The 19,115-nt window shown below is 41.3% G+C and overlaps 1 protein-coding gene across 2 annotated transcripts in view; it reads left to right on the top strand.

The window, feature by feature from the left end:
* The first annotated feature begins 255 nt into the window (after positions 1-255).
* Positions 256-19,115, top strand: part of ANKRD28 (ankyrin repeat domain 28) — a 194,974-nt gene continuing 176,114 nt past the window's right edge. The window contains exon 1 of one of the 2 annotated variants that reach the window (XM_089659998.1): positions 256-520. In XM_089659998.1, coding sequence (XP_089516124.1) covers positions 494-520 — 27 coding nt within the window. In that variant the 5' untranslated portion in view covers positions 256-493. Of the gene's footprint in view, positions 521-576; positions 599-19,115 lie in introns of those variants that run through there. The other variant, XM_089659996.1, reaches the window with a different exon arrangement.

Below are 19,115 nucleotides of genomic sequence, written 5' to 3'. Positions count from 1 at the left end.
GTGTGTGCGACCCCTCTGTCGCCGACTTCCCCTGCGTTTTCCCATCAGAGCGACGTGACCTACACCGAGCAGCAAACGGCTGGAGACCAACTAGAGGTCACGTGCTCGCAGCCGCTCTCGCGCTCACACCGGGGAGACGTTCTACGCGTTCCATAGCCACCTCCCCTTTTTTGGTTTCTCGCAATGACGTGACCAAGCAGGGAGCCACACCCCCTTTGCCGGAGCAAATCAGCGCTAAGCTTGTGCGGGGTTTGGCGGTTACGTTCAGGAAGGAGGTGTCCAGGGGGGCAGCGCTGTGTGTGGTTGAATTTCAAGGAAGGAGACGGCGCAACGAGCAGGGGGAGGAGGAGGAGTGTATCCGCTGCTTCTTCCAGCCTCCATTGCTCGCCCTGTGGGCACAGGCCGGCCGCTGGCAGCCCCGAGGCTGGACGAGCTGCATGAGGCGGGGGGAGGAGGAGGAAACCGCCTGACAGACATCACCGTTCTGCGCACCATGGTGTTCCTCAAGCTGCGGGAGCAGGTGAGACCGAGGCGGCCCAGGTTACCCCGCTATGTGCCCGCCTGTCAGGGGCCTGCCGGCCATGGCTCTGTCACTGCGGTGTGTACATCATGTGACCTCACCTGTGTGTGTGACTCTGATATAGGGAAGGACATGGGGGGGCGATATATATCTATACATTTCACCGCCTGCTCCATCCAGCACCGGGTCTATACATTTCACCGCCTGCTCCATCCAGCACCGGGTCTATACATTTCACTGCCTGCTCCATCCAGCGCCGAGTCTATACATTTCACCTCCTGCTCCATCCAGCGCCGAATCTATACGTTTCACCGCCTGCTCCATCCAGCGCCGAATCTATACGTTTCACCGCCTGCTCCATCCAGCGCCGAGTCTATACGTTTCACCGCCTGCTCCATCCAGCGCCGGGTCTATACGTTTCGCCGCCTGCTCCATCCAGCGCCGGGTCTATACGTTTCGCCGCCTGCTCCATCCAGCGCCGGGTCTATACGTTTCGCCGCCTGCTCCATCCAGCGCCGGGTCTATACGTTTCGCCGCCTGCTCCATCCAGCACCGGGTCTATACGTTTCGCCGCCTGCTCCATCCAGCGCCGGGTCTATACGTTTCGCCGCCTGCTCCATCCAGCGCCGAGGCTTCTAATGAGCACTTCTCTTCTGTTTTCTATCTCCATGATTGGGGTGAGCAGAGACCTGGTATATGGGGGCTGGGCCTTCATCTGTTATGTCTTAGGCCCCATTCACACCTGTGTGATGCATATGTGTGCGTTTGTTTTCTGCAACAACATAGGGCAGCTCACCCGCTTAAATGGAATGATCTGTGTGATAAATGCGCCAAAGTAACTGCGTTTTGGCACTGAGCCTCACGTTTTTGAAAAGGTGCATTTTTCGCATGACGAAACGCATGTCTGCTAGCTGCATGTGATTCGGAAGTAATGGCACTGCTGGCGTGATCTGGGCTTTGAGGACGGTGTGTAGAAATGCAGTTCCCAAAATGCGAAGGTGTGAGTACAGCATTAAGCCTTCCGTACATTTTTTTTGGTTCAACCAGGAAGATGAACAAGAAATGATCCAATTCTCCCCCATCCACACATTAAAGTGTTACTAAACCCACAACAGTAAAATCAGTCTGTATATGCAGTAAAGCATGCTTGTTGTACTCACTGTGGAACCTAAAGGGTTAATCCTCTGCATTGTGTAAAAATGATGTTTGATCCCATCTTCTGTGATCCTCCCCTTCTTCCAGTGTCCCCCTCTTATCTCTTGATAAGACATATGTGGAGACAGTCTGCACATGCTCAGTGTGGTGTGTATCGCTAGAGGTTTTTTTTCCCTTGGGAGTGTGCATGTGAGCAGCACAGGGCCAGTCAGCACTGTTCAGACAGAGGTCAGGGGCCCTGCATCCTCCTAGAGCAAAATGAAAACTTCTACAAGCTTTAATCAGTGCTCTACTGAACATTGATAGAAGTCACAAGACTGCTCTAACTGCTGATGAGAAAATGTATTTAGCAGTTTATATTTAGTAAAATAATTACACTTCCATAGTCTGTGTACTGTGGCAGATCAGATATAGTGAATGCAGGGTCCTGGGTTTAGTAACACTTTAAGGCCTCGTTCACACCATACATGCAAGAAAACTGATGCTCAGATTTCTTTGCAGAGACATCACTTTAATTCACTTTTCATGTGCACCACAATGGGTTTTTTTCATACACGTTGCATGTTCCTCCGCAAAAATAATCTGCACGTGATACTAGTGTTGTGGTGTGAACAACATAAAGAACAATTGATTCTGTTGTGCTCTTGCAGAATGCATGCAGAAAACTGACGTCTCTGCACCATGGTGTGAACGAGCCCTCAATGTCTGTGCAGTCATTCGGAAGACTTCCCCACCATCAGAATGCACTGATCAACCGTCAGCACCGATCATTCAGGAGAAACCTGACAGGCTGGTTATGCAAGGAGGGAAAGAAAATCACTCAATGCCCCCATCAACACAGTCCCTGTTGATGGGGGAATCCCTCCTGTTGCGGTCTGACAGAGGGAGGTTTCACCGCTCTCAGGATACATTGATCACTGCTGCCGCATATAGACAGCGGCAATGATCAAATGGAAAAAAAATCCACCAGGCTGGTTGTAATGATTGACTTCAGAACAGCCAGCCCATTCATGGGTTAAAATGTATCCAGTCCCTGCTGAGCCAGCCAAATATTAATCCATGTATGGCTGGCTTTACGGTCACCATACTTGTTGCAATCTCATTGTACACTCACCTTTACATTTACCAAAACTATGTAATAGGACAACCTACCAAAACCATGCAATTATGTGTATCCAGGCTGGGAGGTCTCTTCACAAACCTGTTGGTAGATATAAAAATCCACCAAATCTGATTGTAAGGTGCAGAGGAGTGAAATGTATAAACTGCAGTGGACACCACGTGTTCCCAGGTCATACAACTGTGTTTAGTTGTCACCTTAACGTGATATTAAAGGCTTATTTTGCCCAATCATCTTCCAGGACAGTTTACAGGAAACATATACCAAGAAGAGATTAAATAGTGCCCGCCCCTTCCCTTCCCTTCCCTCTTCAGTTGTGTTTCTGAACCATCCAGGAGCACAGTGTCATGTTTGTTTTTTTTTTTCTTTGGTCTGGCAACTATGACATAAAAGGTTATTTTTTACTAAAATGTAAAATCGTATACTTTTACCTGCTGTGTAATGAAATTGGACACTTGCCTCCTCTTTGGTGGTCCCCCACTGACACTGTTTGCTCCTTCTTGCTTTTTCGTCCCCCCCCCCCCCCCCCCTCAGCAAATGCAGTGTTATGAGAACACCCATGCGGGCATGCTCTCAAGCCGGGCTGTGTGTTTCTATAGACGCGCATAGTGCCAGAAAACTATGGCTCTGCTACCTCCTTGCAGGATTTAATTGACTACAGCAGATTCCAGTGACTCCTGCTGCATTGTCTCTCCAGGAAGCAAAGGGGACTGATGCTGCATCCAGGATGGCACTGGATCAATGAGAGAAGACCGGTAAAGCAGCCCACAGATGAGTCTTTTTTTTTCATTTTTTTTTGTTTGTTCAACTAGCGGGTTGAATGAATAAAAACTGATTAAATTCCCCTATTCACACACTTGATGTGTGTGGGGCAATTTTCCCCAGTGAACTGTTGTATTCTGACAGCAGGGAGTCGTCCATGCTCTCAGAATACATTGATCAGCACCTCTGGGTATAGCCTGCAGCACTGATTGAGTTGACAGAATCCAACAGGGCAGTTGTACAGGAGTCGATTGGTAGATTGACTTCTGTACAACCTCCCTGCTGATACATGAATCAATATTTGGCTGTTCCCTGCTGAACCAGCCGAGTTAAATAGGGTGCAGCGCTGATCAGTGTATATTAACAGTGGAGGGGTCCTGCTGTCAGAATACAAGAACACAATGGAAAGGATTCTTCCATCCACCCCACTTGTGTGGATGAGTGAATCCGTGCATTTTTTTTTTTTTCGCTCATCCATGTTTGACCAGCCTAACTCATACAGGTTCTGTCCTTCCTTCAGCATGTGATTAAGCAGTAAAGGAGACACAGCAGAATGAAGAGCGGTCACTTTTCTGTCTCCTCCCAGTCCTGATTCACACCTGAGCCATTTGAAATGCTTTTCTAGAAGCACTTATTAATGCTCAACATGAGGATTTCCATTGTATCCAATGGTGCCTGTTCTAACCTTGTTTGGAGGGTGAAAAAGTACACAAGCTCAACCCCTTCCCACTCAGCCATGGAGTCACTTAAATAGACTTTGTACGCATATGACCATTGTGATTGGCTGTTGGAGTGGTCATATGAGGAGGAGCTGGTCCTGTCAGCTATTTATTAGTGGGGACTGAGAACAGTTTGACAGAATTGCATGGTGGATGCAATGGATGCACTTTCAGCACAGAAACATTGGCTGCCCAGTGATGGATGTGGGTGTTTAAAGTGCATTTTTTTTACGCAGCACATATGTTATGTTGGTTGCAACAGGTTAACTATCAACCAGGGGCGGACTGACCATTTGGAAACTCGGGCACTGCCCGGGGTCAGTAGGGGGCCCCATGAGATGCCCCTGGTACCTTTTTCATAGGCTTTTTTAAAGTTTGGGCAAGGACACGGGCCCCATGATCCCCTATTGCCCGGGAGCCCCATGAGTTGTCAGTCCGCCCCTGTTATCAACTTAAGTGGGGGACCTGAAAACTTGCGGGTTTTTTTTTTTTGCACAATTCCTTGCTTCTACTAACTAGTTTTCCTTTAGCTAAAACAAAAGCACCAAAGCCTGAAAATACCTGACAAACATGCATAAAAAAGCTCAGAAAGCACTCAGAATCTCAAGTGCAAACCTAGCCTTAGTATGCTGCTTATTAGCACACGAGCACTGCAGAACAACTCCTTTTCTCCTTGTGCTGCTTTTCCCTCCACCCAGTCTGAGCTCTGCTGTACAGAGGATTGCAGGAAGCAGATACCAGGTCAAATTCAAATACTTACTCTGCTTGCATTAAAATGACAATTCATGATCTATTATTGAACCCAGAGCCTCATTCATTTGGTCTCGAGTTCAACTTTTATTTTGTCTCTTCGCTCATACACTGTGACATGGGACTGATTTATCATTGAAGTGCTACATTTATGTGTTTCAGAATCTGATGTGGACTTGCTGTGTTCATTTTAGTTTGATTGTCATCACATATGAAGAATGTATGATGTGTTGCTGGTGCGTACATTGGTTCTAAAGGGAGCTCTCCTTAGCCTGCCGATATCCATGTCCGGTGATCCTTCGGCGCGGGCTGCCTGTTCCTGTCGGGTCTGCGGAGTCATCCTCATTTACATATTGTTTTAGTGATTGTCGTCACAGCATATATAAATGTGTGTGTAAATATAGCGGAGGTTTACGCCTGGCCTACATCGCTGCCTCTTTGTGACAAGTGAGACAATCTCACATTTATTTCAGGATGAAATGAAGGGGACAGAATTAGGTGAGCATGCCTGTTTATAGTGGTACATTGACATTATATTCACACAGGTTTCATTTTGTTTGCATAAGTATACAGACATGTGTTTGCCACCGGCCTTGCCTAAAGAGCATTGTTTGTAAAAATAATCGATTTAATGAATGCAGCATTATGTTTTCCCTGAATATTATGTGGCAGATGTAATCCAGTTTCTCTCTTGTCCTTGGAGTATGGTGCCTATTCAGGTTCATACCTGTTTTGTTTGCATGTGGCCTAACAGGTGCATTTCCAGTTCAGTCTCCTAGATGTGTTCACCATTTCCATGCCAATACTTCACCTCCCTTTTGAGACCTGCCTGACTACTTCTACCTCCATTATTTACAAATGTGATCCATGCACATTTCATTGGTTTATATTTAGCTTCTCTGCTATGTAGCCAGCAGTTCTTGTCTCTAGTGGTAGCTGTTCAAGTTGTATGAAGTCTGATGTTGAGTGTTTATGCACATTTCTTCTGTGGCTGTTCTGGTAACCATCTGTCAGAAAGTTTTTGCAAATCCATAGGTCTGACTATTGTGCAACTGCATTTTTGTTGCTTTACTAGGCAGATATCAACAAATCCGAACTGTGAAGTGTAATATTTGTCTGTGGCCACATTTATTATGAGTTGCATAGTTATAGTAACTATTTTATGTGGAAACCATATTTTTGTTTATGAATTTGCTGGACACTGCAGAGAATGTATGGCACTTAGAAATACATTTTAACATGGAGGTTGTAAAGGGTTAATGTCTAAATACTGAGCTAGGGCTCCTCTGAAAAGTTTGGGGATCTTACCCCCCCCCCCTTTTAATGAGTGTTTTTTTTCCAACAGGGTGGTTGAACAGTAGTCAATTGGTAGATCGTCTGTTCAACCACAGTGGCCATACATATGTCCAAATTGATCTTCCTCAGAGTGCCACCTTGGAAGAAATCAGGTCGCAGTGCGTCAGAGCCGGGAAGTCACCACAGAGTATTTTTTATAAAACCTACTGCTCTGTGACAATAAACCTAATATAGAATAAATATTAATTGCCATAAAATAAACACTGTCCCCTTACACTAATGGTCCATGGAGAAGTGTGCCCTTACATTTCTGATGATTTGAAAAATGCCCCTTAATACTGATGAACAGTGTAGTGTCCCCTTTCATTGTTTGGAAGGAGGGAGAAATAGTCCTGTAAAATTGGTGGTCAGTAAAGATGTGGCCCTTGACACTGTGGGGTTTATTTACTAAAGCTGAAAAGTACACAATCAGGCTCCCCTCTGTTTATAAACCAATCGGCATCCAGATTTCATTGCCAAAGCTTAATTGATCAAGCTGAGGTTAGAAGCTGATTGGTTTCTTTGCAGAAGTGAGCCTGATTTTGTACTCTCCAGCTTTAGTAAATAAATCCTTGGCTGTCAGTGGAAAATGAATTCCCAACATTAGTGGTCATATAAGGTGGTAGATGAAACTGCCACTGCTTCCAAAACCCTAGGGTTCCAGTGAACCCTGGATGGGAGAACCTGCTTTATGAAATCAGCTAAACAAGTTGGATCTTGTGGCGGTAACAGACTGTTCATGTTCAAATTATGTGTGATTATTCATTACATGTTACCACTTTAACTACTTGTTTAGCTTACTTTAGAGGGAGCCATACAGTATGTTCTGATTGGTTGGTTTTTTTGTTTTTTTTAGCAGAAAGTTCAATAGCCCAGTGCAGTGCAATGGAATCCAGCTTTACAAATGAGACAATAGAAATATGATACCTGAGTTGCTGTGTTAACCACTTGCCCTCGAGGATTTACCCCCCCCTTCCTGACCAGGCCATTTTTTGCAATACAGTACTGCGCTGACAATTGACAATTGCGCGGTCATTCAACACTGCACTCAAATTAAATTTGTCCTTTTTTCCCCACAAATGGAGCTTTCTTTCAGTGGTATTTGATCACCTATGTGTTTTTTTTTTTTTGTTTTTTATTTAACTGTGTGCTGTTTAACTGTTGTTTGTGTGTGTTTTACTGTGTAAGCATGCTGCTTTGTATTGCACCACTCAATTCATGCATATAACCTAAAATATTTTATAAAATAATAGGAAGAAATCATAAATCAAAAAAATAAAAAAAAATCAGGTGCCATTTTACCTATTAATAGACTCTATTGATAACATGGCGTCATTGGTATCCGGCCTCTGAAGAAGTGCATGCGCACAAAACTCTTTAGGAGGAGCCAAAAATGCCGTGACATCACGCCTCTGGAGCCACATAGAGGCCCGGAGGCCATCTTACTTTCTGGACGGTTAGTCCATGCACTTGCTACACCAGATGTCACGTCTTTTACTTTGAAATTTTAACCTGGAATTTGCAAATTATTTTATATATTAGTTTAATAAATTGGTTGTCATTTACCCTACTATGCTATGGGCATTCTTTATGGTCTGCGTGGAGCTATTTACTTCTAGAGCCCATCTTGATCCAGCCATCCATCAGCATCCAGAGAGGGGAGTTCCTTAAAGCTGACACCTACACCCATCTATCCCTTAAAGGGATCTCTGGGCAACTGGATCCTGTATTTTCCTGAATATCCCTGACAGCACCACCATACCTAGAGGGAGGACCATCCTGGAGTAGGATCTTATCCAGTACCTTAAGGGGACCTCTACATATTTATACAATGCGTATTTACATTACGCATCTGGTGAGTGCGTAATTCTACCATACGTTTTGGAGCACCATCATTTGGATTCTACTGTCACCTTTACCTAGATCTGCATGAACTGACACCTTATATTTTGGCACATTAATTTATTTACGGACATTAAGAACGTTATATATGTGTTTTAGCGTTGCACCTTTTCATTTGTTATGTTATTTTGAAGGTTTTTATTGATTACTTTTGGTGCTATAGCTGCTGATTTTAAGAGCGCTCACTTTCCTTTTAGACTTATGCTGATTTTGTAAAGTGTAAATATGGTAAATAAAAATAAAAATCGAGCATCTTATAAAGAAATGAATATCCATGTGTTGTGGCTTGTTAAGGCTCAAGGTTTTTTACCTTCATGCATTCTGTGTATGAAGGTAAAAGCCTTTTTGTGCAGCATCTTCCCAGCCCCCCTAATACTCATCTAAGCCCGCTCTCGATCCAGTGATATGCACTGGAGTCTCGGCTATCCCGGGACTCCCTTTCAATCACAGCCAGTGAGCCAATGAGAAGAGAGGGGGCTAGGCTGAGCCACTGCTCTGTGTGTGAATGGACACATGGAGAAGCTGCTTGGGAATGTGCCCGCTCGAGTGCCCCCGTAACAAACTGCTTGCTGTGGGGGCACCTGACAGGATGGAGGAGCCAGGAGCGCCGGTGGGGGATCTGAAAAGAGGAGGATCCGGGCTGCTTGTTCACAACCACTACACAGAGCAGGTTTGTTAAAAAAAAAAAAAAAAAGGTTAGCCTTTAGGATCACTTTAAGGCTGCAGACATACCTGAGCTGCGCAACTTTGGTCATGTGGAAGGCTTTTTCTTTTTTTTTCTCTCTTTTTTTCTTTTCTAGCATGTGTACAGGCATTTTTGTGAGTGTCTGAAAATTGAGCATTTCTTTTTAATTCTAATTATTTTTAGCCAAAGGAAATCTAGTTACTAGGTGGAACAAATGTGTGATATGTTCCTTTTCACATGTTTTTCGGTGAATCCCATTGAAATCTATTGGAGCCAAAAATACTTGAAGCTTGTATCTCAAAAGAAGCTCATATACTTCTTTGTGGATCAAGTGACACTTTGCTCAGGTGTGAACAAGCACAGTTGAAAACCATGGGATTTTTAGATGTTGAGAGTTTTTGGAGTTTGTTTACAAAAAAGTGTAAATTGGGCCTACATGTTGCAAATCATGCCTTTTAGAATAACGATCCTGCGGTAACAAATTCCTTGATTGTTGTGACACAAAATATTCCTGTCCTGTAAATTTGCACAGCCGTGTTTGCTATTGCAGAGTGCTTTGGGCTGGTGCTACAACTGAACACGAGGACAATAAGGAGTGATAGCCTCTTGCTTTTAGGACAGCCCTCCTCTGCAAATCTGACCATGAATTCACCTCTCTGTACCCCAGAGTTTGACAGTGGCAGCAAGGTGGACACAGTTAATGTTCCTTCTATGAATGTCCCACAATGTAAACTCAGAAATGTAGTATCACATGGAGTAGACAAAAAGGCACCTCAGCTACAGAGCTGCAATTGGGATGTATAGCAGGCCATACAAGTGTTAGCTCTGTTTGTACTTGGGTAGATGCAGATGCTTTCTTGCTTTAAAATTTACATGTTCATGCTCATATAATGTATTTGCTGAACATGGAATTCCCCTTTCAGGAAATATGTTATGTGCGCATAAATGCCCTTGCAAAAAAAAAATCTGTTTACCTGAGTATAGGTGTGTAGTCGTCCATTCCTGTGGCTGGTTGTACACATCACCTGTGGTTCACCAAGCAGGAAAAACCTCTGAGATTTTTATGTTAAAGCTCATTTGAACTCCCTACCACCTGTGTGCCCCGATATCAACTTTTTATATAGTTTTCTCTAGAAGAGTCTTCACATTCCTAGTACCTGCTTGCTGCCATGCTAGAACTACAGAAACTAGGGTTGTGCCGATATTGAGCATTTGCATGAGTACTTGTGCTAATGCTCCTATATCTAAAACCGATTTAAAAAAAACGTATCAGTGCAACCCTAGTAAAGACAATGTAGTACTTCACCTCTGTGACCATTACATTAGGGAGGGATCATTCACGCATCTGCTTTTAAATGCATGAAAAATTTTGAAAAGTAAGGTGCTATTATTTTTTATTAAACTGTTCTTATCCTCACATTTTTGCATTGTAAATAGCAGCATTTTATGTACCTTTTAGATTAAAAATGTGCATTACACTAAAATCAATATTACACATGAAAAATGCACATCATTTGTGCTTTGAAGCTGAACAAATAGGAGCTAAAAACCAGCGTGACCAAAAATTTCATTCCAACTTTTTTCTGAGCCTGGGGGGTACTGGAATGATCCAAGGGTGTGGGGTAGTAGCTTCGAGTGCAATTGAGGGGGTGTTGAATAAAAATAAGTGGGTGGTGGAAGCATAAAGAAAGAAAAACAAAATTTGAAAAACGGTTTGTACATGTTTCATCTGTTGTGTAACAGAGTTAGTCATAGTAGTTATGTTATTTTCCAAATGACCAGTGATCAGTTATAATTTGCATTTTGTGTGTTTAAGTCCAGTCACACACTGCATATGTGTGACCCAGGGCTAAAGAAGGTACAGTTAGGTCCATATATATATATATATAAGCTATAGTTCTATAATGGATATGGGCTGAACGTACATCCAAAGTGGAGGATGCCCATATCCATTATATAACTATAGCTTGAATATGTTTTGGTAAATACCTGAAAAAACTAAAATTGTGCCTGTGGCCAAATATATATGGACATAACTGTAGATATAAGGGGGGCGCTCAGTAATATTTTATGAAATGCTGGCGGTAGGCCAAAAAGTTTTTCAAACTCTGTTTTACATGAATAAATAAAAGCTGATCATTGTAAGCACCCCTTTCAATGATGATAAATGGTTTTTCAGCACATTAAATACTATATTTGCAGCAGAGCTTGTCCTGTTGAAAAACAACGGACTTACTGGGTGGATCAGCAGAGGAAAACTCAAAAAGCCTTAAAGAAAATGAATGCAGGCATCACATCTGAGGATTGGTAATGCAATATAATGCTTGCTTTTGGGTTTCATACTGCTTTAAGCAAGGATGGCTCCCATTTATTTTTCTGTCCTTGGAGGTTGCATTTACTTTAAAGGATAAGTGCAAGTTAAACACATTCACACTTATTATGTGTCCCTGCAGCCTGCTTAAGTGAGGAAGAGGACAGTACTCTCTATTGGGAACATTCCTTCTCTCTTCTTCCTGTCTTTTTTTTTTTTTTTTTTTTTTTTTGGTAGCTGGAAGCAGCTGATACAGGAAAAGAGCAATGTAAACTGGCGCCGGAAACTCTGAGTTTTCTGCAATTGGCTTATTTGAGCAGGTTGCCTGGACAAGTATGAATAAGACGTGAATGTACACACAACTTGGATAGATAAGGAAAGAGAGCAACAGAGGTATTTGGACACTTTGGACAAAATACAACTTCTGTCTTTTTTGAGTTTTGGAAGGTTATGGCCAGTCTGTTTAATGTCAATGGGATTGATTTGCCATAGGGTTAGGCTGGCCATACATTATACAATTTTCTTGAGCTTTTTGGTTTAGATTTACCAAAAACCATATAATAGGAGGTCAAAACTAACAACACTTTCATTTGTATCCAATTAGGCAGGCCCTTGCACTACATAGTTGAAGGTAAATCTAAAGGGAATTGGACAGAAAAATTGTATAGTGTATAGCCAGCCTTAGAGGCAGTTCACTTAATGCTTTACCCTCTCATCCGTGGCGTGTTTTTATGCTTTCGTTTTTACCTTTGCTTAAATTTAGGGTGTAACATTCTCCTACACCCCACCCGCTGTCTGATTTCAAAAATAGTGTGGGGGGAACGCAGGAACATATGAATGAATTACAAGTACTATCTGCCACCTTGGCAAACCGCTTGCAGCTGGTAAGCGCTCTTGTAGATTGTTGTCACTTTCTGCAGCTTTCAGAGAGCCCTTACAGAGGTACAGATAGCTGTAGCAAGTGTCTGCAGGAGCTTGACATTGCACCCAAAATCCACTGATTATGGGTGCTGTGCTCTGCAGGATCCTTATAAAAAAAAATAATCAATGCAATTATTTCTTGGTGCATCTTGCATGCTACTCTTTCTTCTACCTGTGGTGAGGATTCACATATTCTGGACTTTTTCCTTATGCAAAAAAGTTCGATTGTCTTTAACGCAATAATGTAATTTCAGAAGTGTTTTATTTTTTTCTGGAGCTTTCATTAATATAATAGTTATTCTGCAAGACTTGCAGTCATGTGCTTTGAAATGGGAGACAATACTTTGCCCCTGTTACCAATTGCTTACCTGGGTTGTCACCCTTGTTTTTAGTGGAGACTATAAGCAGCTGTGCCGACGTTCATTGTGCAGGCAAGTTCTGGCATTGTCAGTACCAGGAAGTTTGCACTGGGCAATGGCATGCGCAGAAACTCCTACTGGAGTGCTTGCATGTATACAAGTCCAAACACACTATTTCAACGCACACGTTCCTGAAAAATGGTTGTGATTGTAAGTGGGTGCTGCAGCGACCACCGGCTGGGAACCGAAGACATTCAAAGTGCAATGTCAGCAGCACACAAACAATCTCCAGAACAAATCCAAAGCTTTATTTAGCAATTGCATCTTAAATATAGTAGAGATGTTTTGGAAGCCTTATAGGACCCCTTCATCAGATCCGATCAGTCCGCCCGTGTGAAAGGGGCCTTATGGTATAACTTTGTGTGTGTTATTTAGCAGGAAAAGAGTGACGCTTTGGGGGTTGATTTACTAAAGGCACTCTGCAAGGAAATTTGCTTCAGAGCCTAGTAAATGAGGTAAAGCTTCTTTGCAAAGATTTCTCAATCAAATGCAAGGAAAAAATAAAGCATTTTTGCAAATGATTCGATGATGGAAGTCAGCAGAGCTCCGCTTTATTTACCAAGCTCTGAGAAAATGCCCTTGCAGAGTGCAACTGAATTTGCAAAATGCACAGTCTCTTTGCCTTTAGTAGATCAACCCCTTTGTTTCACATTTGTTTCTGATATATTTAATGTTCTTGCAACCTTTCATTTGCGCTTGGGTTTTTAAGTAGTATTGAATTCAAAAACCAAAATGTGATATATTGCAGCTTACCAGTCTTTAAATATGGTGGCTACATTAGTTTTCTTTTTTTAGGCTTTTTTTTTTTTCACCTAGTGATTTGGCCAGTAAAACTTCCTGTCATAGGGTGTCTGTATTCAAGATGAAATAGTAAAGCAGAAACCGTTTGGACAACAGCATTGTCAGTCTGGGGAGAGGGTAGTGTTAGATGCACTAGAATATTTAGATGGACTTGACCAACAAATTAAAGCTGAACTCCAGCTAACATTTTATAAGCTGTTACAACAGTTTTTTTTCCCTTTTGGGCTAAAGGTTTTACATAACTGAAAGCTGATCGTTGGAAGCACCCCTGTCAATGTTAAACGGTTTGTCTCAACCCTCTAATGGCAAACCTCACAGCTTGGTTCCCCTGTCAGAACACAATAGCTCAGCGGGGAGATTGCTGTACTAACATCGAATAGTTAGTACAGAGAAATCCTTGCGAGCTGCTCAGTGTGTGTGTGTGTATATATGTATATATGTGTGTGTGTATATGTATGTGTGTGTGTGTGTATATGTATGTATATATATAAATTATATAATTATAAATTTGTATGCTCTACATTCAGGTTTGGTTCACACCAGATGATTTTCAGTGCTTTTTTGAAAACCGCATCCAGTGTATTCCAATGGCCCTAGTTCTCACCACTCTGGTCAGTTCTAGCGCATTCAACAAAAGTAGCATCTGCTGCATTTTTTGGGATGCACCCAAACACGTGTAAACTTACCAGAATGCACAGTGTCCTAATAAAAATAAGATTTTTCAAGTGTCAAAATAAGTGTAAAAGACACACTGGAACGCTTTGAAAACATATGTAGATGTGTATGCAGAAATGCATCCGAAAAGCTGAAATTGTGGTGTGCATGAGCCCTTGGCGTGCTGTTGATGCAGTGGGCACTGTACTGCAATAGTGACTTCTGTGTGTTGCACTTGCACCATTCAATCGGCTGGAGAGCGCAAGCCCAGAAGGAAGATTGGGCAAAGATGCTGGGCTCCATGTAAAAGGTAATTCTGTCATAATGTGCTAGTACATGGTGCATGAATCTGCAGGGGGACTTTTGGGAGAGAAAAAAGAAAATGTGCAGTTTACTGCCTTGATACCGCTTTCTGCTGCTCTGCTGAAATGGATAAAAGATCATAATATATTCATGTCTGTGTCTTTGGTAACCTGATGTTGAGCCCTTTGTTTAGAATATAACCTGTGTATGCTTCTGGCTCTCAGATATGTAAAGACAATATGGTGTGGCTGCATGCATTACTACAACACAAAAAGTCCCCTAAACAATACCGTAAATAAATTCCCGTCAGTGACACCATACACATGGAACTGTAGTAAAACGCACCTCTCACAGTATCATACTTTACTAGCTAAAGTGCATGTATCAGTAAAGTGCATAAATCATTAATACACAATATTTCTACTAGAAAGATCACTGTGCCATATAGTGCATAAATATTGTAAACAATATACATTCTGTGCAAAAGTCAGCAACACAAGTCTCTGCGTGAGGTACAAATATCCAAAATACAGTGTTGAGATTCAGTGTTCATAAAGTGCTCTTTAAAAAGTGTCTTGTGCCCAGAGATAGAAAATCCAATATCTTCACTTATTTTGACTGATCTGTGTTCTCCTTTATTGTTTACAATATTTTTGCACTATATCACTTACAATATTTATGCATTATATTGCACACTGATAGTTATAGTAGAACTATTGTGTAGTATTGATTTATGCACTTTACTTAGTTAAGGACTATACTGAGGGAGGTGTGTTGTAGTACAATTCCATGTGCATGGTGTCATTGAAGGGATTTTTTTTACATTCTTGTTTAGGGGAGTTGTGTTGTATCATATAGATATGTGAATTCTATACAAATGGATGTAGTGGTACAACTATCTATTTTGTCTTTGATCAGGGTGATATCCAGACTAAAACTGGTCATTCACTTTTAGATTTTCGAATGAACAGGTGATAATTCTCATCAATGAATTTGATTCGATGAATATGGTTTGAAAGTACTTTAAAGAACATTTGCTTTTAAAATTTGATTTTGAGCAAATGTTTTTGTTTGGGAAAGTTCCACATTCACTGTTAGAGATGCGTTTGCGCTAGAAAATTTTCATCCTGTGCATTTTCTTGTCACTGTCGTCGAAAACAAACATCCATTTGACCTCACTAACTATTACAAAATCAAATGATCGCCAAGAAGCGGTTTATTTTTATTTTTATTTCAGGTACTTATATAACGCCGTCAATTTACGCAGCTCTTTACATATATATTGTATATTCACATCAGTCCCTAACCCTCAAGGGGTGCACAGTCTAAGGTCCCTAACTCACATTCATACACATACTAGGGACAATTTAGACAGGATCCAATTAACCTGCCAGCTTGTCTTTGGAGTGTTTGAGGAAACCCACGCAGACACAGGGAGAACATGCAAACTCCAGGCAGGTGGTGCCCTGGTTGGGATTCAAACCAACGACCCTAGTACTGCCAGGCGGAAGTGCTAACCACTTAGCCATGTGCTGCCCATAAGGTTTAACCTTCTACTGTGTAGGGGGTTCTTTACTGTAAGGATATGGAACTCCTTTCCTTCTAGTTTCGGAAGGAAGTGTCTCTAATTTCAATAAACATTTTAGATTGGCATCTTATTGAGCACAATATACAAGGATAGTGGGAAGCGGGAGAAAGATAAATACACACTCACAGAAGTTGAACTAGATGGACCGGTGTCTTTATTCAGCCTTACGAATGCTGAAACTGAACATTCTTAAAGCAAAACTTTTGAAACAAAATTCTGCTTGGGTATGCTCAGCTTCACCAAACTTGTAAAAATGTGGATATTAAAAAAAATGTAGTAAATATGGTTTTACTTTTTTTTTTTTAATATAGGGGAAAGTAATCATACTGTGTGTTTAGACTGGCTGTAAAGCACATGATCCTGACCCAATCCAGTAGTTCACTGCAATACTTGGGTGAGGATCAGACCAATTAGGGGTACCCCTAGGGTGCTGTAATTGGTGTTTTGTACATAAGACGTGCTTGTTGATACAGATTTTGTATCTTGTTGATCTTGGTGAGAGGAAGGAAGCTGTTAACTGTGTGGAAACCTCTTTAGTACATTTTAAGTAACTTGCTTGTGGTAGGTCCTAATGCTTCAGGACGATGGTCAATTGCAAACGATCGCTCATAGTGTGCAATGTTTCATATGACCTTTTAGTTCAAAAACTGGTGTCTGCTGTGATAGGTCGGCCTATAGTTTGGTTGGATTTAATTCCATTTTCTGTCAAGGACTAGTTTATTAGTGGAGCCACCCTTTGATTGTATATGGTATCTAAAAAATTCAGTCTTATTCAAAATTATTATATGAAAAAATTGTATCCTAAAATGTATGGCAGCAAAACTGCCATCCACATTAGCCCACACAAGTCTGCACTATGTGGGTGAATTTACTGTATGCGTTAGTCATTTCACTGGATCTCAACACTGCTTTTCTTGTTCCAGTTTAGCTTTTGATGTTGTTCTTAAAGTGTCCATAGATGGATCAAAGTTCGGCTGGTTCAGCAGGGACTGTCCGATTATTCAATCCATGTATGAGGACTGTGGTTCTACAATAGTTGATCTACTGATTAACTTCTGTACAGCCACCTTGTTGGAATCTTTCCTCTCGGCTATAGACTGCAGTGCTGATCTTTGTATTCTGATGGTGGGGAATTTTGTTATCTCTGTAAGTGGATGGCCCCTATTTATTATTTAGGGGTTCCATAGATAGTCTCTTATGTAAACGCCTTAGATTTCTATTTTTCATTTTGTATTCTGTGCTTAAAAAATTCTAAGTATTACTAAATATGTTAACATTGCAGCCAAACACAGTGGGGTTGATTTACTAACACTGGAATGTGCATAATCTGGTGCAGCTCTGCATAATAGCCAGTCAGTAACTTACGTTTGTTCAGTTAAGCCTTGAGCTGCACCAGATCTTGCACTCTCCAGCTTTAGTAAATCAACCCCAGTGGCTAAGTGGTTAGTACTTCTAACTAGCAGCACTAGAGATTTTCTAGGGTTTTCAGCTCGAACCCCAACCACGGCACTACCTGCCTGGAGTTTGCATGTTCTTGTCCTACGTGGGTTTCCTCCAGGTACTTCAGTTTCCTCCCACACTCCAAACACCTGCTGGTAGGTAAATTGGATCCTGTCTAAACTGGTCCTAGTATGTGTATGAATGTGTGTTAGGGACCTTAGATTGTAAGTGCTCTGTGTACTGCGTAAACTATGGCTCTATATAAGTACCTGTAATCAATAAAATATGCTAAAAGCACACAATGGAATTACATAGTATGTGCACACTTATCTCTTTAATGTTGGGTACTGAGCATGGTGTTGAGATGTACTTGTAACACAATTTAAAAAAAAAATAAAAAACAATTGGGATGAGAAGGAAAGGATTACAAATCTTTTTTTTTTTTTAAATATTTTGGCATGTTGGTGTCATGTTTTATCTAGGTTTGAACCCATTGTTCTGACTGAAAGTGAGTGCATAACTTGCCATAGGACGCTGCACCTTCATACACAAAACCACCGTGAATACCTCACATTTTTCTCATCCTAAAGTATACACTATCTTGTTCAACACTGGCTTTTTGTTAGTACCGAAAATAGAACTGCAGATAACAGAAATACTTCCCAAAGGTGTTTTTGTTGCGTATACCAACAGATACATAGTGGTAATATAAACTTGATGTTTTGTTAACCTTCAGAAGCAGGTTTAAGGTCTGCAAGCTATTGAAGTGCTTGAAAATACAAAATATTTCAAAGATCTCCTTAAAAATGGGGAGGGCCTCCTTTTGAGGCTATATTCACACTGAGCTGAGCGTTTTTCAGGCGTTTTGTCAAGTGCTTTTTTTTTTTTTCCCCAGGCATATTTGAGCATTTTCTGAGCAGATTTGCAAAGATTGGCGTTTTTCAGCATTTTTCATGTAGGCGTTTTTGCTGTGGCCAATAGAAATAGCTGCTGTGTGAGCTGAAAACATTTGAAGAAAAAAACTTTTTTTAATGGCTAAATATACCACTCCTGCAAATCGCTCCCCCCCCCCAAGAAAAATATTTGAATATGGTCATACAGGATTAGAACTTTTGTTGGCTTTATATAGCTGTGTAGATGTGCTTATTGGTAAGATTTCACCTTTTGTATGTCATGGGGCCAGGTTGAGGAGAAAATCTCTGTGTTGTTAATTTAGCAAATATATCCTGGCAGCTCTATCAGCAATTAGTGTGATTATTTGTTTTGTGCAAGTAGTGTGTATCTAAATACAAATCTGTTTTCTCTTACTTTAACACATTCCTATTCTAGTCAAACCTAAGAAGAGTTAGGGCGTTAGAAAAAGTAATGGGAATGGGAAGGTCCTCTTTAATTTATCTCTATTTTCTGTACTACCCATTACATAAATAAACAAAAACTTTAACCACTTCCAGACCGGACACTTTTACCCTCTTCCTGACCAGGGCAATTTTCAGCTTTCAGCACTATCACACTTTGACAATTGCACGGTCATGCAACACTGTACCCAAATGAATTTTTTACCATTTTTTTGAAACAGATAAAGCTTTATTTTGGTGGTATTTATTCACCGCTGGGATTTTTATTTTTTTTGCTATGTAAATGAAAAAGTCCAAAAAATTTTTTAAAATTTTTTAAATAAAATTTTGCAAATAAATATTTCATCATAAATCTTTGCCAAAATTTATTCCGTT

This window comes from Staurois parvus, unplaced genomic scaffold (genome assembly GCF_062004578.1).
Source record: "Staurois parvus isolate SC_StPar_1 unplaced genomic scaffold, SC_StPar_1.0 ptg001194l, whole genome shotgun sequence".
Classification (NCBI taxonomy): Eukaryota; Metazoa; Chordata; class Amphibia; order Anura; family Ranidae; genus Staurois; species Staurois parvus.
The sequence above is the reverse complement of the archived record's forward strand: the minus strand, read 5'-3'. Positions and strand labels throughout refer to the sequence as shown.